We start from the raw sequence: 21,237 nt of genomic DNA, 5'->3' as shown, positions 1-21,237 counted from the left end.
GTACCAACTTCTACCCCGTACTCAAAACCAAACCAAACCAAACCAAACCAACCCCACCAGTTGGCTCTCAGAAAATAAGAATACTTAGCCCTTTGCTTTACCTGACATGTGATTAAAAATTCTTTTCTTAGTCTTCCAGCACTACATAGCTGTGATGGGCTGAATTTTTGTCTTTCAGCTTATTGTGAAGATGAGGGGGAGCTCCCTAGCTGGACAGATCGTTTGAGGAAGGGGACTACTTTTCTGCGCGGGAGTATTTATTACCTTCCAATAATTGGATCAGAAGATGAATCCAGCTAATCCTTTCAGTGGGCAGCAGCCTAGTGCTTTTCCACCGTCTTCCAGTAGTTCCATAGGGACGTTTCAAGCCAAGCCACCATTTCGGTTTGGTCAGCCCTCTCTTTTTGGACAAAACAATACATTACCCGGGCAGAGCTCAGGATTTTCACAGGTGTCCAGCTTTCCAGCATCTTCTGGACACAGTCCTTCTTCTTCAGTGCAAACAGTAGGATTCTCCCAAACCTCAAATGTTGGACTCTTTTCTGGACTTGAACACATTCCGGCCTTTGTAGCTACCTCTGGGTCTTCAAGTTCATCTGTGCCTGGAAACCCAGGATTTAGTTTTAAATCACCCAAGCTTGGAGCATTCCCAAGTACTTCTACTTTTGGACCAGAGACTGGAGAAATATCAAGCTCTGGTTTTGGGAAAACAGAATTTAGCTTTAAACCTCTGGAAAATTCAGTGTTCAGACCAATATTGGGGGCTGAATCCGAGCCAGTGAAAACTCAGAACCAAATTACTTCCGGATTTTTTACATTTTCCCAGCCAGTCAGTAGTGGACATGGGGGACTGGCCCCATTTTGTTTTTCTCAGGTGACAAGTAGTTCAGCCACCAATTCAAATTTTACCTTTTCAAAGCCAGGTAATAATAATTCATCATCATCTGCCTTTACTTCTGCTTTGTCAAGTCAAAATGTGGAGGAAGAGAAGAGAGGCCCCAAATCACTATTTGGAAGTTCTAACAGTGGCTTTACTAGCTTCCCCATATCTTCTTCAGGGTCCTTGGGTGAACCCTTCCCAGTTAGCAAAACAGGTGTCAGACAAGGATGCGAAGAAGCCGTTTCCCAAACGGAGCCACTTCCCAGCCTCATGAAAGGACTGAAAAGGAAGGAGGACCAGGATCGGTCCCCACGGAGGCACGGTCATGATGCAGCAGAAGATTTGGACCCTCTGTTGAGGGGCGATCATCCTCCAGAAAAACGACCCGTCCGCTTGAATCGACCCCGGGGAGGCACTTTGTTCGGTCGGACAATACAGGATGTCTTCAAAAGCAATAAAGAAGTAGGTCGCCTGGGCAACAAGGAATCTAAAAAGGAATGTGGCTGTGCGGAGTCTGGGGAAAATGACCACTTGGCCGTCCCAGGAGGCAGTCAGTCTGTCCTGGCACCTTCCCAGCTTCCAGGTGTGAATAAAGAGGAAGAAACTGAAAGTAGAGATAAAAAAGAAGGTGCGCTCCAAAAATGTACAAAGTACAGTAAATTCTGCTGGCAAGTTCTTGGTAAATTTCCCTGGGTGTTAGTTTGAATTTCGTAGTAACCCCCCCTGTAAACGTTAGGGATCCTAACATACCATAGGATCTCAGAGCAGGTCTTACATCCATGAAGATTTCCTTTGCTCTTACCTGGGTGGTGCCTCCTATTGTTTGAAAACATTGCATCTGATACATTTCTGTGCCCGTTCTCTGATCCCCTAGATTCTCTAAGAGGAACTGCTGGCCGTCAGAGTAAAAGAAGTGAGAGCACAGACAGTCTTGGGGGCTTGTCACCTGCTGAAGTCACAGCGATCCAGTGCAAGAACATCCCTGACTATCTCAATGACAGAACCACTCTGGAGAACTACTTTGGCAAAATTGCTAAAGTGCAGCGCATCTATACCAGGCGCAGCAAAAAGCTTGCAGTGGTGTATTTTTTTGATCACGTGAGTACTCTGACAAAGTTAGAGTGAACTTTGTCACTTTAAAACTTGTTTTTTAAAATCTATCAGTTATTTTCTTGCTAGAATTTAGAAAAGTTATGTCTTAACTTAGAGAGACCGGAATAGCACTATTTATTTCATAAGTCAGAGTCATTTGTGAAAAGCTTGCAATCCCCACTGAATGCAGTGTTCAGAAATGATGGGTGAATGATTCCCGTGAGGTCAAAGATTTCTCTAAAGCACATGGGAGTGTCCCTGTAACCACATAGCACTTCTTCAAACTTGAGTTTTCTTGTTTTGTTTTTGATTTTGTTTTATGTGGTTATAGTACATCATCACTGTAAACATTCAGAACGATACAGAACAGGTAAAATCTTCTTGTAATCCCATCCTCCAGAGAGAACTGCTCTTAATCGTTTATATACCTTGACTTTAAATTTGTGTATATGCACGTGTACGCATAACACATCGGTTGTAGGGTGTACACTTACATGAGCTGCTCACATTATGTAGCTTTATATATTTTGTTATTTTTTCTGAAGATTCTTGTGGGGAAAAATTACGTTCTATAAAAAATTGGAAAGCATGTTTTCATACTTTTTTCAATGATAGAAGTATTACCTGTCAACATAGGGAAAACCCCAGAAAGTCCCATGGCAGGAGGCACGAAATCACCCGTAGTTCTATCCTCTAAGATATCAACTGTGAAGACTATGGTAGACGTCTTTGTAATTATATAGTCACCTCGTTTTTACACAAATGGGATCACAACCACATACACCGTTTGGTAACCTCTTCATGTGGTAATCTTTAGTAGCTTCTGAAAGCCATGAGCAGTGTAGATGGGAATGGGGTTGTTAAGTGCTACATGGCATTCTATCTATCCAGTTTACCAACTTGGCTAACTTTCTGTTTGTGGACATTTTTGTGCATATGTTTCTGAATATATCCTTTGTTTAAATTCCTGAGAGTGGAAGTTCTGTGCCAAGAAAATGTGCAGTTTTAGGGGTTTTGCCATTTGTTCCCTTCTGTTGATTTTTTTTATTCACAATGTTATATAGCCTTTACGTTATCTAGTTCCAGAACTTTTTCATCCTCTGAAACAGAAACTCTGTAACCATTAAGCAGTAACTCCCCATTCCTTCCTTCCCCCAGCCCCTGGTGACCTCTCATCTACTTTCTAGCTCTATGAATTTGCCTGTTCTAGATACTTCAGATAAGTGGAATCATGCAATATTTGTCCTTTTGTGTCTGGCTTATTTCAGTTAGCATAATGGCTTCAAGGTTCATTCATGTGGTTGTATTTCATTCTTTTATTCCATTGTATGGGTGTTACCACATTTTGTTTATCTATTCATCTGTCCACGGACGTGGGTTGTTTCCACCTTTTGTGTATTGCGAATAATGCCTCCATGAATATTGTGTGCAAATATCTCTTCAAGACTGTGCTTTCAATTCTGTTGGGTGTATACTTAGGAGTGGAATTGCTGGGTCATGCAGCAATTCTCATTGTTTTAAGTTATTTTCTAGCTATTGCAATGTGCTTTTCCTTCCAGCTGAACCCTAAAAAAATACATAAAAAATAAAATATATAAATACATTGTCATTGTAAGCACTTCATTGATAATGGAAAGTTGAGGTCCTTCATCACCCCCATCTCTCCCGTTAGAGCAAGCACCATTATCTAGCGTGGTGAGTGTTTTCCTAACATTTTCATAGGTACGTCTACAGGTATACTAAGATATAGTTGGTTTTGTGTATGTATATTTTATGATAAATTATACCCCGTGTGTGTCATTCTGCAGCTTCCTTTTGGGTTTAAGTGACTTGGCAGTCTTTCTGTTCCCGTACAGTAAGTCAGCTGGTGAGACTCATCTCACCAAATGCCAGTAAGGCCAAGTTTATGGGTTCTATCACGGTAAAGTGATTAATTTCGAAAAGGAGAAGGGCAAATACATGCTTGTGAGACAGGCAAGGTAGGTGAGGGCTGTGGCTGCCGGGGCTGAAGGCAGATGGTGTGGTCAGAACATGTGGCTGGCAGAGGTGTATAGAATTCTGCTAATTGCGTTTGAGAGCTTCATTTCCTTTGGCCTCCTGATGTCCTCGTACTTTGTGTTGTGGACTGTTTTCCAGGCATCTGCAGCCCTGGCTAGGAAGAAGGGGAAAGGTTTGCATAAGGATATGGCCATCTTCTGGCACAAGAAAAAAACAAGTGAGTTTTCAGTTGATGTTTGCACAGACTCTGCTGCTTTGTGTGCAAGGCCTTCGAGCTTTGAGTGGGGTGGGGGTGGGGTGGGGCTGCCTTGTAATATTTCCTTGGATTCCTTTGTAACATCCTGTCACAATTACAATATTACTTTTTCAAGAAAAAGTAAAGTCCAGTGTCAAGTGACTTGTGTGTCATAAACTCTGTCCTGACTCTTGTGTCCTCAGGTCCCAACAAGAAACCCTTTTCCCTCAAGGAGAAGCAGCCAGGTGACGGTGAAGCTGGCCCGGGCGCCGAGGACACACCCTTTCAGCACCCCTCGCTTGGCAAGCCCGTGGCCAGGGCTGCAGCCGGCAGCCTGAGTAAAAGGTGCGGCTGGTCCTTCCGAACGCCTGTGTTTTACAGGGCAAGTGGGTTCTGTGACTTCTCCTCTCACTAAACAGGAGGGATTTCATAGCCATCATGGCAGCATGAAAGGGAAGTGGGTGATATGCTGACACCTGAGTAGGGGCTGGAGGGTGGGAAGAGGGCCTGCGGCAGGGGAAGACGGAGGCAGTCCTGAGGAGGCCCGGGCGCCTCCCCTCCCTCAGCCCCATGGCCCACGCAGGTGCTGTCGTCAGCCGTCTGATGTATACGTGTACAGGCAACCACTGACTGGCTGTAAACCACGTGTTCCTAATAATCGCTTCTAGCAATTGTTATAACCGTGCAGCCGTGTGCACAGCTCTCAGGCCAGGTCTGGCACTTGGTGTGCACTTCAGAGACCTCCCCGTGTGTGTGGAGTCTTTGTTCCCTAAGGCTCCTCCCTCCCTCCCTCCATCCCTCCCTCCCTCCCCTTGGCTTGTGGCCTCAGCCTCCCGTGTGACCTCACCTTCCTTTCACATCAGGCCTGCTTCTGTTCAATCCTTCTTCACATATTTTGGTCAATGTATAGTTTTCCTCACGTTTTGCAGTCAACAGTTGAGTTGCGGATTTGCTTTTGTTTTCTCCTTTCCTTACATCTTCTTTGACATTCAAGTTCATGGAATGTTGAAAGCCAGCTAGAACGTGGGGAAGCTGACAGAGAACACCCGGTTCTTCTTAGTACATCCTTCTACTGAGGGGGAGCTGTGTATGAAGACGTGTAGGCGTGGTATTTCCTCATGGCGTCAAAACGTTCTTTTATTCCACTCTCAGTTTCATTTCTTTGAGATAGAAGTCTACAGATAATTCATTTCAGCTGTTTAAACGGGCGCATCTCACTTGAAGAACACGAATTATGTGCAGTATGAGTAATGCCTTCACGGTCATCGCCAGTGTCGTCAAGGCCGCCTCTCTTCAGCGCTGGGCTTCCCAGCTGTAGAGGAGCAGGCTGTCTTGGAGGATAAGGGAAGTGTTCGGATGTGGAAACGACCCGAATGCCTGATGGACACACAGCTCTTAGCATGTCATCTTCCTTGTAGCTCTCCAGTGAAGAAGCCGAGTCTTCTGAAGCCCCCTCAGTTTGAGGGAGACCCGTTTGACGAGGGCTCCGAGGGCTCCGAGGGTCTTGGGCCGTGTGTGTCGTCTCTCAGTGCCCTGATAGGTACTGTGGCTGAGACATCCGAGGAGAAGTACCGCCTGCTTGACCAGAGGGACAGAGTCATGCGGCAAGGTACGGGGCTGCGTCTTGGCTGAGGCGGTCTTCTCGGGAGCCGTGAGGGAAGGGGTGACCTCCGTCTGTGGGCTCCACTGCCGTTGAGTCTGCACGTATGACCTCTGTTGCTTTCTAGTCTCCTGAGGCGGTGAATGTAGACATGGAGATAGTGCAGATGTGTTTGTAATGTAATTTTATTTTCGGGAGAAAGCCAACAAACCATTGATCCACGCTAGATTAAATAATGTAAAAGGGCAGTTTTTAGACATTGAGAAAGCACACATTAAAAAAATAAAAACTTCCTATTTAACAGAAATCACCACAAATAAAAGATGTCAATCCAGGGGAAAAATCTGTAGCTCATCACAGACAAAGGGCTGATTTCCCAGGTACAGAAAGTCCTGTAGAGTCAGTACGAAAAAGACCAAATCCAGTAGAAAAACGAGTAAGGTCTGAGAGGTTCAGAAAAGGAAGTGTCAAGAGCTCTTGGGACTTCCCTGGCGGTCCAGTGGTTAGGACTCGCTGCTTTCACTGCCGAGGGCCTGGGTTCAATCCCTGGTCAGGGAACTAAGATCCCGCAAGCTGCTCGGTGTGGCTGAAAAAAAAAAAGAGTTGGCTCTTAAACATGGAAAATAGAAATGGGAAGATGCAGATGCTCTTGGCCCGTCACACAGCATCGAGAGATTGAGAGATGCAAACCACACCCGCTAGGGCGGCATCTCCCCATCGGGCCCCAGCGCTGCATCCTTGGGCAGGGTGCTCCCGGGGAGACAAGTTGGCAGTGTCTTCAGGCTTGGGGACACTCACGCCTTTGACCCAGAATTCCACTTCCAGGAGTGCATCCCACAAACTACCCCACGTGTGTGCGATTCACTCACAAGGTTGTTTGTGATGACAGAGATTGGAAACTGACTGTCCATACAGTGGGATTCTAAATAGCCTGAAAGAAGACTGGAGTTTCTTTATGGAAAAATGATCAGTATTTATTGTGAAGTGGAAAAAGCAAGGCGTGGGAAATGTTTACCAGTTGTGTACAGAAAAGGGGGAAGTGTGTGTGTGTCCGTATATACGTAAGCGTACTTGCTTACGTGTGTGTAAAAGTCATGGAGGTGAGAAAGGATCGCTCATGCTGATGGTCAGGACAGGGGAGCAAGGCAGGGGGGCATCCCATCTTGGACATTGTTACACCTTTGGAATGTTGACCCACGCGAATGTATTTAAAACCTACTCAACAAGCAAGTATCCTATTAACACTAAGCAATATGTGCAGTGACCAAAAATAAAACAGCACATGTACCCTTCTTTGCAAAGTTTTTTCAAAAGTAAGTGTAACCTGTAGGGTTTTCCTCTGTGGAGAAGCTGTAATGGAATAATCACAGTGTCTGCTTAACACGGTAATAAAACGTGCCATCACGGGCAGGGCTTCCCTGATGGCGCAGTGGTTGAGAGTCCGCCTGCCGATGCAGGGGACACGGGTTCGTGCCCCAGTCCGGGAGGATCCCACGTGCCGCGGAGCGGCTGGGCCCGTGAGCCATGGCCGCTGAGCCTGCGCGTCCGGAGCCTGTGCTCTGCAGCGGGAGAGGCCACAACAGTGAGAGGCCCGCGTACCGCAAAAAAAATAAAAATAAACATAAAATAAATAAAAATAAGATGTGCATGTTTTAAATTTTAGGTTGTTGCATTCCATTTCATTTAAAAGATTTTTTTGTTAACTAATTAATTCTGTGGGTCATCATAGTGGTTTATTTAGGTCAGGACCCAGGTAACTTCCATTATGTGATTCCTGTTATACTAAAAACATGATGAAATACTGAGAGTTTTAGAATACTGGCAAATTTTGAATATTTTCATTTAACAAATGGATCCTTTTAACAAAATTACTGCAGCATGATTGTGTGTCATTGAGGTCATTATAGGAGCCATAAACACCCACGTGTGCGCCCCCCCGCCCCAAAGAGTGCCCTGAAGGTCTGTGATTGTTGGAGACCCATCTGGAAAGGGGAGAAACCCTGGAGGGTCTTCATGGGCCTTGATGGCCTGTCACCTGGTGTGGTAGGCTGTGCTTTCCTTTCTCTAAGGCCCAGTGTTTTTAAAATTCCTTTCTTTTCCTTTATAGTTTGATGTTTATTTTTATTTCTCCTTTTATCATTATGAAAGTACACTTCTCTGACTTCCTAGTAACTGTGTGGTGCATTTTTACTTTTTACTTGATGCCTTCAGCTCGGGTGAAAAGGACCGACTTGGACAAAGCGAGGGCGTTTGTTGGGACGTGCCCGGATATGTGTCCCGAGAAGGAGCGATACATGCGGGAGACCCGGAGCCAGCTTAGTGTGTTTGAAGTGGTCCCAGGCACTGACCAGGTAGAGCGCCACGCCCCCAGGGTGCTCGCCAGGCTGCTGTCCGTACTAATCACTGGGGTGGAGGGGCGTGTGCAGGGGAGGGAAGGCTGCACTGGTCCTTTCTGTCCATAGTTGGTCTGGTGTTTACTTTTCTAGAGGGTAGTGGGGATGTGCTATGAACAGTCATATTCATTGTCTGCATTGTGACGTGTGTAGGAAGCAGTCTTGCATAAGGTGACTGGACCATAGTTCCCTAAAGAAATAGACACAGGGCTTCCCTGGTGGCACAGTGGTTGGGAGTCTGCCTGCCGATGCAGGGGACACGGGTTCGTGCCCCGGTCCAGGAAGATCCCACATGCCACGGAGCGGCTGGGCCCGTGAGCCACGGCCGCTGAGCCTGCACGCCCGGAGCCTGTGCTCCGCAACGGGAGAGGCCACAACGGTGAGAGGCCCGCGTATTGCAAAAAAAAAAAAAAGAAAAAAAAAAGAAATAGACACAGATTTGTTTCATAAATTAAATTTTCCCATTTTTTCTTTTCACAGGTTTATTCCTGTCCTTTTTTATGTTTATATTTTGTGCATTTGAGATGATGCTCTAGCTATGATTTTGTATGAATCTTTTTCACTTAAAATTTTATCAGGAGCATTTTCTTTTGTTATGGTAAAGTCTTCATAAGCATTCAAAATTTTGAATGTAGGCATATTATTTGATTATGTAGCTCTGTCCAAACTCCCCATTTTGCAGTCATTAGGCTGTTTCTGATTTTTCAGTGTTATTAAGAATTCTGTTGGGCATGCTGTGTGTAATGCCTCTAAGGTATTCAGCTCCCTTCCTTCGGATGGACCCTACGCATGAAGTGCTGTATCAGATGTGTGACCTTTCTTAAGGTTCCTGAATATGTGTCAGTGCACGATCCCCATTGTTTCCCCAGAAATCGGCACCATTTTAGGTTCTTTTGCTCTCTGTTAATTTTGCTTGCGGGCTTCTGCTCCTTTCCTGGCCGGTGGTTTCTCACAGCTGCCTTCGCCTGACTCAGGGTCCCCAGCGAGGCAGCAGTTGTCAAGGCAAAGGCCCAGTGCTCCTGCCCCAGGAGACGGTGAGGACAGCTCACAGCCGGTGCCCAGGGCCTGGGCTCATGGGCGTCTCTGCTCCGCCCTCAGCCGCACCTCTTCAGCCTCTTCTCGCAGGTGGAAGATGCAGCTCCGGACTCCTGAGGGCCTTCCCCAGGCCCTGCCGCTCCCCTGCCGCCCCGCGCCCTCCTCCCTGCCGGCTCCATTTCTGGTCCGTGGAGACTTAATCTGGTGTTTGAGCGTGGCTGAGACCTTTTAGAATCTTTAACGTCCTTCACCTGTCACACCTCTGTGCTTGGGGCCAAGCCGATGTGTCTTCACTAAATTCCTCTGTGTGTTGATGTGATAGCCTCTTATCTTCACTTCTTGTCATGTTTGCCAAAAACAAGTTTCTCTATTTTGTCTTTGAATTTTAATTGTTACCTTCAAAGAGAAATTTTACGTTTTAAAACTGTATTCTGTAGTATCGACCTTATTTAAGCGTGTGTGTGTGATTTTCCCCATTTTTGGGCACAGCAGCTGGGAGGCTGGCCTAGCACCTGCCACCCAGCCGCTCGTCTCTATTCCCTGCCCTCAGGTGGACCACGCGGCAGCCGTGAAGGAGTACAGCCGCTCCTCAGCAGACCAGGAGGAGCCCCTGCCGCATGAGCTGCGTCCCTCAGCAGTGCTCAGCAGGACCATGGACTACCTGGTGACCCAGATCATGGACCAGAAGGAGGGCAGCCTGCGGGACTGGTACGACTTCGTGTGGAACCGCACGCGGGGCATACGGAAGGTATCAGCCACTTGTGAAGCCCAGAGTGAAAGTGAGAGTGCTTGTCGTCTTACTCAGTTACATTTCATCCGTAACAAAAAATACACTGTTACTTAAAATCATTACAAAGTCCTGTTAAAATGTACTTCATGGGCTTCGTTTCAAATTGAAATCTTATAAATTCAGGTAATAAGCGTGATTTTTCTAATAGTTGATTCTTATGTACGGGAATATGTTAATGAGATCTCTGTGTATACGAGAAACGTGTGTAAGGTGTGTGTGCGTGTGTGCGTACAGCGCGTGTGCACGTGTAATTTTCCTCCTCGCTCCTGTCCAGGACATCACGCAGCAGCACCTGTGTGACCCAGTGACAGTGTCTCTGATTGAGAAGTGCACCCGCTTTCACATCCACTGCGCCCACTTCATGTGTGAGGAGCCCATGTCCTCCTTTGACGCCAAGATCAACGACGAGAACATGACCAAGTGCCTCCAGAGCCTGAAGGAGATGTACCAGGACCTGAGGAGCAAGGGCGTGCTCTGCGCCAGCGAGGCGGAGTTCCAGGGCTACAACGTGCTGCTCAGCCTCAACAAGGGGGACATCCTAAGGTGAACTTCCCAGGGCAGAAGCCAGCCTGAGCCATAGGGAAAGGCAGGCTTTAACCAGGAAGAGGGCACTTAGGGTTAGCGGTGCTGGGAGCACTGAGTTTTCTCTGGTGTCGAACGCCGGGACATCAGTGAGAAAGCTGGGCTCGGCTGTGCAGCCCCTGGAGCCGAGCCACTGGGAGCAGGGGGCTGGGGATGCCTGCTGGCGCCAGTGCATCCAGAGCGGGCCCCGGGCCCTTTCTGAGGACGGGTTCTCCTTGTCAGTGGGAGAGCACGAGGAAGGAATCTGCTGTTTGAGCAGAGGAGGCGAGTGAACTAGGACAGGAAAGCTCAGGGTCCCCTATCAGAGCTGCCAGCGTGTTTCCTCGTACGCGTGTGCACACAGACCTCGTCCAAGGTCTAAGTCACAGGAGAGGAAAAAATCGTGTGAAACAAATGCTAAGGGTGGGATAGTAAGAATGAATCTTAAACCTTGCCCTGATCTATCTGTAGACATTTATATGAGAAATATGTTAGGGTCCACTAGCCTTCCATTCCTGTCGTTGGTAAACTGGATTCCAAGTTTCCCTTATTTATGCTGAAACTCTTTTTCAGCTTGCAGAATATGTAGGTGTGTGATTGATTTTAAATTAAGCCTTGGAGATAAACTAGTTAGGGAAAATGGCTGTGTGGTCTTTTTGTATATAATAGGCATTTGTCCCCTATCTTGAGTAATTCTTGAATAATTAATAATTTTTTTTTTCGGCCACACTGCACGGCTTGTGGGATCTTAGTTCCCCGACCAGGGATGGAACCCGGGCCCCTCAGCAGAGAGAGCGTGGACTCCTAACCACTGGACCATCAGGGAAGTCTCCACATCAGTTTATTCATAAACAAAACAAAGTTAAACTTTCTTAGACGTCATTTTCAAACACAGCTGGCAGTCAGGTGGCATTAAAGTAACTCTTTGATAATCAATTCTTAAATTATTGCTTCAATTTGTTTATTATTCATCTTTTTTAAAAAATCAATTAATTAATTTATTTTTGGCTGTGTTGGGTCTTTGTTGCTGCGCGTGGGCTTTCTCTAGTTGCGGTGAGCGGGGGCTACTCTTTGTTGTGGTGTGCGGGCTTCTCTTGTTGTGGAGCACAGGCTCTAGGCGTGCGGGCTTTGGTAGTTGTGGCGCGCGGGCTCAGTAGTTTGGCTCACAGGCTCTAGAGCGCAGGCTCAATAGTTGTGGTGCACGGGCTTAGTTGCTCCGCGGCATGTGGGATCTTCCTGGACCACGGCTCGAACCCGTGTCCCCTGCGTTGGCAGGTGGATTCTTAACCACTGCGCCACCAGGGAAGTCCCTCATCATCTTTTTAAAGAAAATCTTTGCTACCAATCCAGCCCAAGAGTGGTGGCTTTGACATTGGTAAACCGTGAACATATTGGCACATGTGACCATATCAAGACCTTCTTTTTCAGTATAGTTGAAATCTGTTTTATTGTCAGATCTATTTTCATGGAAATTTTGTCTAATTAAAGATCAAATTCTAACCCCTTTCATCTCCTTTAATTAACAGAGAAGTGCAGCAGTTCCATCCTGCCGTTAGAAACTCCTCTGAAGTGAAATTTGCTGTTCAGGCTTTTGCTGCGTTGAACAGTAATAATTTTGTGCGATTTTTCAAACTGGTCCAATCAGCTTCTTATCTGAATGCTTGTCTTCTGCATTGTTACTTTAATCAGGTGAGTACTGACACTGTACTTGCAGAATTGATGAAAGCTGGTTGCTACTTGTGACATTTAAGAGCTTCTTTATGACAGGAGCATCTCAGCGGGTCCTGGGCTAAGTCTTGTGCAGCAGACCCTGAGGGGATACTGCTGTTACCTGTTTATGGGGTTGGCACAGTTGATCACCGATGGAAAGGCTGTGCAGTGGGCAATACTGTTCTTCTGGTTCAGATGAGAGAGATCTCTTCAGAATGATAACTTGCGTTCAGAGCTATCATCTTCCATGGAAACAAAGAAGCCAAAAAGCAAACTGCATGCACATTCCCCTAACCTAGAACTTATTAGTGTTATCAGTCTTCATTTTTGGAGTGAGCTTGATGTTGCTAAATTCATTTCGGTAAATATCTAAAGTGCCTGCTCTTTGTTGCACTGGGATTACAAAGACGGGGCAAGACCAGTCTCTTACCTCAGGATTAGCATAGAGTGTGAACTCCTGGTCTCAGATTTCCAGAGTCAGGTCTTCAGCTTCTGAAGCACTTGGGGACGATAATAGAGCAGCCTGCTCGCCCACCTCACACAGCACGCCCCTGTGCTGTCCCGCAGCTGCTGGCGGGCGGGGTGGTGGTGGGGGAACGCCGGGAGAATGCCGCCTGGAGTCCTTGCTGGGAGCCCCTGGCGGCTGCTGGGTGGGGAGGAGGTTGCCTGGGAGATCTCAGGAACCTGCCTGGCTGGTTTTGTGACTCCAGGTCATTTTTCTTTTTTGGTCACAAGTCCTCCTGTAAACAGCGACTAAACCCACCATCATCCCAGGCAAAGTCTTCTGCAAGTTTGCTCATTGTCAGATCTGACAGTTTCCAAGAGAACTGAAATTCTGGAACAAATGAAAAGATTTCTAACAACGTGCAGCTTGGGGAACTTTGTGCAGTTGATAAATACCAGTGATAGTCGACCATTTGTACCCATTTTAATAATTTTAAACTCAAATCTAAGTGTTTTTCTTTAGAAAGACAAAGTGTTTCACTAACAGTGGCCCACAGTGGCCCATTGTCTCCTGGACCTCATCTCCTCTCCCGTCTTCCCTGGCTCCACCCCCACCCCCCCCAGCCCCCAGCAGGCACCTGCCTCAGGGCCTTTGCGCTTGCTATTCTCCCAGCTCTTCCTTCTGCTCACAGAGTGTACAGAGCTCCCCTCCTCCAGGGCCTGGCTGGGCTGCCCTTCTCGGCAGAGTGCTCCCTGTCCTCCTCCTTAGCTGTTCTTTCTGTCACACTATCACCGTTAAACGCACTGTGCCTTTTGTACGTTCATTTTGTTCAGTGTTGGTGTCTCCTGCCACGTCAGCTACATGAGGACAGGGGTCTTGTCTGTTCACTGTTGGACACTCAGCATGGACGTGCATGCCAGCCTTGAAGTAACACTGTAGATCCGGGTTGAATTGCTTAAAGCCCACTGAGGAGGAGGAGCAGGGCCACCGGGGTCCTGGGATCAAACTAACCTGCCAGTGCCTTCGTGGTTCCCTCTGTCCACGTGTTTAAAATGCTCAGTGTGATGCTGTGAAGCAACTTTCTCTCTTTTACTCAGTTTCCTGTCACACACTTTCCATGGCATTCCATCCTCTCTGCAGTAATTTTTAGCAGCTGTACAGCTTTCTGTTGAGTGGAGGATGCACAGTGTACTCTCCCTGCCCTGCTGGTGGGTGGTTGGTTTTCTAGTTTTTTTAATAAATAAAGCCTTCATGGCCCAGCCTTTTCCGTATGTGAAACCGTTTGCTTTGCATCATTTCTGGGCATTCTGCTGAGCAGACGGCCCGATGAGCGCTAAGCTTGGGAACCGGGGTGCTTTCCAGAGGGACTGAGCCGTCTGTGGTCTTGGAGTGCTTGACCCTCTGCGACTCAGTGACTTGGCTTCTCTCAGATCCGCAAGGACGCGCTCCGAGCGCTCAACGTGGCATACACGGCGAGCACTCAGCGCTCCACCACCTTTCCCCTGGATGGCGTGGTGCGCATGCTGCTCTTCAGAGACGGAGAGGAGGCCACAGACTTCCTCAGCTGCCACGGCCTCACTGTCTCCGACGGGTAAGCACCGAGGCCCGAACCGCCGGGCCTCTCTCCTTTTCTCCCTTTTACCTCTGGGAAGGCTGGGAAGTGCCAGCTGCGCGCCGGGCCCTGGAGAAGGCGTGTTCCACGGCCTGGGGTGCAGGGGAGCCGGCGAGGCTCAGAACCGCGGGGATGTCCCCAGGTCACTCGCTGTTTGTCAGCAGGTTAGGGTTCAGACTCTCCCTGACTTTTCCCAAGTTACTCAGGAAGCTGATGGTCGAGCTTGGGGCCTTCCTTGTTCTGTCCCTGAGGATGGGTTCTCTGGCCAGGCCAGGGCGTCTCCTCTGCTGCAGTCAGAGTTTTGAGAACGTGGTGGGACTTGTGGACCCTCTCCCAGAAAATGGCTCCATAATCTGTAGCCTGTCGTGTCCGGATCCGGGGTTTCCCTGAACCCATCCTCCTCTGGCTCCTCAGCCCCGGCCCCGTCTGCTGCCTGCAGACCTGCCCTCACGGGCTGAGCTGGGAGCATGTAGGGGAGCGTTGCTGCACCTGGGGCTGCTAACAGTGAGGCCAGGCGGCTCCCGTGTCAGAAGGAAACACTGGCAGTGGGGGGTGCCGTGGGCTGGGCCTTGGGCTCGGCCTTTGCTGCCTCCCCTCATTTCCACGTGGCCGTCTGGCGACGCAGTGACTGCAGGGCACTGAGGAGGTGAAGGGTGGCCTCTCGCCTGTGTAACGCCTCTCCGTGGGTTCTCTGTGGTCTGGGTAGCTGTGTCGAGCTGAACCGGTCCTCGTTCCTGGAACCAGAGGGTTTATCCAAGGCCAGGAAGTCGGTGTTTATTACCAGGAAGCTGACGGTGTCAGTCGGGGAGATCGTGAACGGAGGGCCATTACCCCCTGTCCCCCGTCACACCCCCGTGTGCAGCTTCAACTCCCAGAACAAGTACGTCGGGGACAGCCTTGCTGCGGAGCTGCCCACGGGCACTCAGAGGCCCGGCTTGGACGTGGCAGGTGAGTGAGGCTGCGTCTCGGGAGGGCACCAGCTCTGCTCCCCTCTGGGAGGCCTCGTCCTGGGGCCCGGCGACGTCAGCTCGGTGCTGCCTGCACGGCTCCCTGGTGCCACAGTGCTTTGTTCCCACGGGTGAAGCGCACACGGTCCCCCGGCTCGTGGCTCAGGAGGCGCCCTGTGGTGGTCTGCTTGGGGAGGGTGGCCAGGGCTTGTCCTCGGTGCCCACGTTTGCCTGTTCCTTCCAGGTGTAGGGAGAGGAGAGGAGTGCAGTATGGAGGGGGACGAGGCCCCCCCGGCTCTCCTCCTGCAGCCCCTGCCCACCCCTGTGCCAGCTTCTCCTCCACACCTCCCGGCACTGCCCTTGAGCATGGCACCCAGCCTCTTCCAGCCCCCCGTGCAGCCCCCCGTGCAGCTGGAGCTCCTTCCCCCGAAGTCTGCGCCTGTGTACTTGGACGAGGTAAGGAACCTTCCTGTCAGGGCTCTGAGGGCCCATCGTGGGCAACATCCAGCTGCCTCTGATGTCCAGTCTGACCACTGTCTGTGTCCCTGGGGTGTCCCTGGGGTCAGCATGCCTCTGACAGGTGGCCCCGGGGCCGAGCAGGGCCTACCCACCACACAGGCCGTGTGACTTGATCTCGCCACCCTGTTGCTTGGGCAGGCACTGGGCACCACCCCACTGGGGGATCAAGGAGGCCTGAGGTGGTGAGTGAGGAAGGGCCACAGAAGCTGGGGCCGTGTGACGTTGGGGTGCGGCACTGTGGCCGTCTGAATGGCCGTCGTCGAGCAGACAGCAGGCTTGTCCTGGCATGTCCAGAAGGCTCCTCTCTGGTTATTAGCAGGAACCCTTTCCAGGAGCGCACAGCCGACCCCCGTGTAAGGTCATTAGACGCTTTCAAACAGCTTCCAGTGATGAGGTTTTGGAGGGATTTCTGAGCTGGGCGGACGGTCCATGATGTCTCTGTGGTTCCGTGAAGACCTTCAGTACCTTAGGCCATGAAGGCAGATTGCTTGGTGATAAGCTGGGTCTGGATCTAGGCGGCGTTTCCCCAGCCAGTGCTCCTGACCCCCGTCTGCCCTCTGCTTAGGACCTGGTGCAGGTGGTGGATGAGCTCATCCAGGAGGTTCTTCAGAGGGACTGCGAGGAAGTTGGCGCCGCTGGGGCGGCCTTCGCAGCCACAGCCCTGGGGTAAGTGTGGTGCCTCTCCTGCTCTGAGGCTGTCTGCACTCCCTCCAGACGCTTCCTCTCCTAAAGCTGCTCTCAGTCTTCAACAAGAGATCACAGCTACCCCTTTGTACAGGCTTCAGTGTCGGTCCTGCTCGCTGGTGGGTATAGTCTCTCACGTTCCTGACCTGTGTTTGTCGTTTGCAGGTAGTTTCTATGTGTGTATGATTTTGAGTAGCATTAGGTTTATTAAAGTTGTAAATTAGAAACCTGTTTTTCTTTCAACTTTAAATGTGATCAAAAATCTAGTAATAAAAAAAATCTAGTAATAATTAGTTCATTCTCTGTTAAAAAATAAAAACACTCACTTTACTTGATCTTGGATTAAGTCACAGTTTATAAATTTGACAGATTAAATTCCCTTAAACATTTTATACCATTTACATTTAACACCATGATGAAATTTCCTTAGACATTTCAAATTACACTTTTAAATTTTATAAAGCTGATTTTGTGGAACACTTTAAGCATCTAGTCTTTTTTTTTTTTTTTTTTTGGCGGTACGCGGGCCTCTCACTGTTGTGGCCTCTCCCGTTGCGGAGCACAGACTCCGGACGCGCAGGCTCAGCGGCCATGGCTCACGGGCCCAGCCGCTCCGCGGCATGTGGGATCTTCCCGGTCCGGGGCATGAACCCGTGTCCCCTGCATCGGCAGGTGGACTCTCAACCACTGCGCCACCAGGGAAGCCCTATATGTCTGTTTTTATGGTAGTACCATATTGTTTTGATTTTATTACTATAACTTCATAGTAAGTTGTAAGTTTTGAAATCACAAAGTGCGAGTCCTTCAGCTTTGTTTCAGCTTTGTTTCTCTTTGAAGGCTGTTTCCCTATTTGGAGACCCTTTAAATTTCATAAGAATTTTAGGATGGGTTTTTCTACTTCTTCAAAAAGTTATGTTGGGATCTTGATGGTGGTTCCAATGAATCTGTAGATTACTTTGGGTAGTACTGGCATCTTAACAATATGAAGTCTTCCAGTCCATGAACATGGATGTCTTTCCATTTGTTTATGTCTTCCTTAATTTCTTTCAGCAACGTTTTATAATTTTTATTGTACAAGTCTTTTGTTTCTTTGGTTAAATTTGTTCCTAATTATATTATTCTTTTTGTCGCTATTGTAGACGGAATTGTTTCCTCAATTCCACTTTCAGAATGTTCATTGCTCGTGAATAGAGATGCCATTGAGTTTTGAGTGTTGATCCTTATATTCCAATCTTGTTGAACTTTTTTTTATTGTAATAGCTTTTGAGTGGATCCCTTAGGATTTTCTACATACAAGATCCTGTCATCTGTGAATACACATAGTTTTCTTCTTCCTTTCCAGTTTGGATGTTTTTATTTTTCTTGTCTAATTGCTCTGGCTATAACTTTCAATACGGTGTTGAATAGAAAGGGCAGATAGGGCACTCTTGTCTTGTTACTGTCTTAGAGGAAAAGCTTTCTATCTTTCACGACTGAATATGATGTTAGCTGTGGGTATTTCATATATGGTCTTTATCATTTTGAGAAAGTTCCCTTCTCTTCCTAATTTATTGAGTGTTTTTATTATGAAATGATATTGAATTTGTCATATGCTGTCTCTGCATTAATTGAGATGATTTTGTGGGTTTTTTCCCCTTCAGTTTATTAATGTGGTTGTATTATACTGATTTTCATTTGTTGCATTCCAGGAATAAATCTCTCTTGGTAGTGTGAGATTATACACTTGGTAGTGTATAATCCTTTCAGTATATTGCTTAATTTTGGCTTGCTAGTATTTTGTTATGGATTTTTACTTCACCGTCCACAAGGGATATTGGTCACTAGTTTTCTTGTGGTGTTTTTGTCTGGCTTTGGTATCAGATCGGGGGAATGCTGGCCTCCTAGAGGTGTTAGGAAGTGTTCCTTGTGCCTCGGTTTCTTCGAAGAGTTTGAGAAGGGTTGGTGTTAGTTCTTCTTTAAGTGTTTGGTAGAATTTGCCAGTGAAGCCCTCTCATCCTGGATTTTTCTTTGCTGGAGGATGTTTTTAAATACTGAGTCAATCTCTTAACTAGTTATAGGTTTATTCAGATTTTCTTTTTTTCCTGAGTCAGTTTTGACAGGGTGTGTGTTCCTAACCATGGGCTTGATTTTTATGCTGGAAGGCAAATAGGTATTTTTTCCCTTGCTAGTATTAGAAGTCTAGTAATACGGTTTGTGTGGCTTTTGTTATATATTTAGAGCAATGTCCACTTTGTCTAGTGTTTCCAATGCTGCTATGGAGGAGCTGTTAACAGCTGCAACCATGGGCATTCTGAGGCACATTGCAACTGAAGAAGTGACTAAGGAAAGGGAGCGAAAAGAGGAAGAGAGGCGGCGGGCTGAAGAAGAGAGGTGAGGGTGTCTCATCCCTGCAGTGCACGTGGGGGGTGGGGGGTGTGGACAAGGGGAGAGCCTGCCCTGGCCTAGGATGCTCTCGCTTTTGCCCACGGCACTCGTATCAGACCCACGGCTCGCCCTGCGCCTTCGTACACTGTGGCCCAGGGAGCCGGCAGGTCCCACCTTGTAAGCAGCAGCCCCTCCGCAGCCAGAGGGGGTGGGGGTGGTGGTCAGGGAACTGGAGTGGGCATGGCTGTGTGGCCTGTCTGGTGGAACCAGAGGTGTCAGGCCTGCCGGAGGGGTCAGGCAGCACAACTGAAATCCCCACTCGCAAGGTCACAGAGTGAGACGACTGTTATTTCTTGTGCTCTTTTTCCTTTTCCCTTAGGTTGAAACAAGAGAGAGAACTGGTGTTAACTCAGCTGAGCCAGGACCTAGCTGCAGAGCTGACAGAGCTCGTGGTGACAGAACGTGTGAGGGAAACCTGCTCCCAGGAGTTGAAGTAAGTGAAGCGCTGGTGCCTGCAATGTGAGGCGGCTGGGCGGGTGGGAGGAGGGTTAGAGGCACCGTGGCCAGGCTGGTCCAGTTCACGCTAGCTGGCTTTCATTTTGACAAGGAGCATATCTTCTGGTTAGCCAAACACTAACAGGCTGTCCCTGTTCTTGTGTGCGTTGCTTCCAAGGAGGCCCTCGCTTTCACTCTCATCCTCCTTGTTGACCCTGCCCTGGGCGTGGGGATGTGTCTGTTAGCAAAAGAATTCGCTGGTGGTCTTCTCCACACCAGGTTACTCACCGTTAGTTTTTCTCCAGTAGAAGATCCTTTCCTTTGTTTCGTATGTTAAAAGATTCCTTTGAGCTATTTCACTTAAGAACTTTATAAATTTCAGTGCCAAGCTTCAGGGATGAAAGAGGTTCAGTTGTGCTGGGAAATCTGTCCTTGCGTTTAAGTTCCCCTGAGATAGGCCTGCAGCCTCTGGTGCAGATGGGGAATATAGCCAGGAGGCGGAGTATATTGTTTAATTAATATTTCTTTCCATTTCTATTAATTGGGAGTTTATTTCACTGTTTACTATAAGCAAGAGACCTCACAAATGATGGGTGTTTGTCTGTTCTTAATCCCAGGAAGGGGTATTAAGAGATAAGTAAAACCTAGGACTCATTGACGTGCAGGGAAACTGCTGTTCTCTGCAGTTCCAGAAGACTTGGACTACAGCTCGGCCCAGGGCTGTCTCCATCGCCACAGAGGACAGCTATCGGAAATGGGTCTTGCCTGTCTGGGCTTCTTTGACTTAATGGCTAAATATATTTGATAAAGGCCTCTGTGATCCCTTGGTTGACAGGATTTTGTTGTAAAAAGTCTCTTTCAGATTCTGGTTTATCTGAGGGCCGCTGTCACATGACCTTAGGCTGTCAGCCTCTGTAGCCAGCTGTCATATACTTGAGACATTTCTAATTGCAAACATCAGATGTTGTTGATGAGAAGATATTTCTGTTGTCTCAATGGTCATTTAAAAATGAAATTTCTAACTATAAGATAAAGAGTTATCTCTTGACTATTTATAAGGGCCCTGTTGGATCTATAATCTTGTACCCTGTACCACTTTAGTTCTTTTTTCTCTAAATTTCCCGATGTCTGTGCAGTATATAAAATAAAATCTTCAAGCTCTTCTTGCAGCAAAGATATCATTACATTTCAGTATTAAGGACGTGGACTCATGCTTTTAAGGCAGGCCCTCAGGGTGGGGCCTTGGGTGCAGTGTCTCTCTTGCTGATTGCCCTTTTCCCTAGGAGTGCAGTGGAGACAGAGCAGAGGCTCCGCATGGCCCGCTGCTGTGAGGACGTCTGTGCCCACCTGGTGGACTTGTTTCTTGGGGAGGAAATTTTCCAGACTGCAAAAGAGACCCTCCAGGAACTTCAGTGCTTCTGCAAGTATCTCCAGCGGTGAGTCCCATGTCCTTACAGATAAAATCAATGCATACAGGGAGAGTCTTTTACAAAGACTATACTTTCAGAAACAGCTGATAATACGCACATGGAACATGTTCCTTCCTAAAGGGTATAAACTAAGTAAAGAATTAGATTGGGGTGGGGGGACCGCTCTATGTTTCGACAGATATTTCTAGGTAGCCTTCTGCTGTTTACCCAGTGTGCTAGACACAGGGAGAGGGCCACGAACAAGCCAAATGATAGCTGTATGCACCCACATGGATGAATTTCTGAAACATAATTTATAGTGAAAAAAGCAATTCTTAGGGAAATGTGTGCAACATACAAACTGTATATTCAAACTAAATGGATTGTTTTGGATTTGTATATAGTAGTACAACCCTAAAGAAGGAAAATAACAAACATAAACCCGGCACAGTGGTTACCTTTGGGAAT

At 47.9% G+C, this 21,237-nt stretch overlaps 1 protein-coding gene across 1 annotated transcript in view; it reads left to right on the top strand.

Annotated features, from left to right (window-relative positions):
* Positions 1-286: 286 nt before the first annotated feature.
* Positions 287-21,237, top strand: part of LOC307053962 (germinal-center associated nuclear protein-like) — a gene marked incomplete at its 5' end in the record, with an annotated part of 40,516 nt that continues 19,565 nt past the window's right edge. Inside the window, 16 exons of the mRNA XM_079705445.1 lie at positions 287-1,508; positions 1,755-1,978; positions 4,109-4,187; positions 4,409-4,550; positions 5,624-5,814; positions 8,017-8,156; positions 9,784-9,981; positions 10,298-10,566; positions 12,111-12,273; positions 14,170-14,330; positions 15,058-15,299; positions 15,543-15,754; positions 16,383-16,483; positions 18,740-18,871; positions 19,245-19,358; positions 20,644-20,796. Coding sequence (XP_079561571.1) covers positions 287-1,508; positions 1,755-1,978; positions 4,109-4,187; positions 4,409-4,550; positions 5,624-5,814; positions 8,017-8,156; positions 9,784-9,981; positions 10,298-10,566; positions 12,111-12,273; positions 14,170-14,330; positions 15,058-15,299; positions 15,543-15,754; positions 16,383-16,483; positions 18,740-18,871; positions 19,245-19,358; positions 20,644-20,796 — 3,743 coding nt within the window. The remainder of the gene's footprint in view (positions 1,509-1,754; positions 1,979-4,108; positions 4,188-4,408; positions 4,551-5,623; positions 5,815-8,016; positions 8,157-9,783; positions 9,982-10,297; positions 10,567-12,110; positions 12,274-14,169; positions 14,331-15,057; positions 15,300-15,542; positions 15,755-16,382; positions 16,484-18,739; positions 18,872-19,244; positions 19,359-20,643; positions 20,797-21,237) is intronic.

This window comes from Hyperoodon ampullatus (assembly GCF_949752795.1).
Source record: "Hyperoodon ampullatus genome assembly, chromosome: 5".
In the NCBI taxonomy this organism is placed as follows: Eukaryota; Metazoa; Chordata; class Mammalia; order Artiodactyla; family Ziphiidae; genus Hyperoodon; species Hyperoodon ampullatus.
This window is presented reverse-complemented; position numbering and strand designations above follow the sequence as displayed.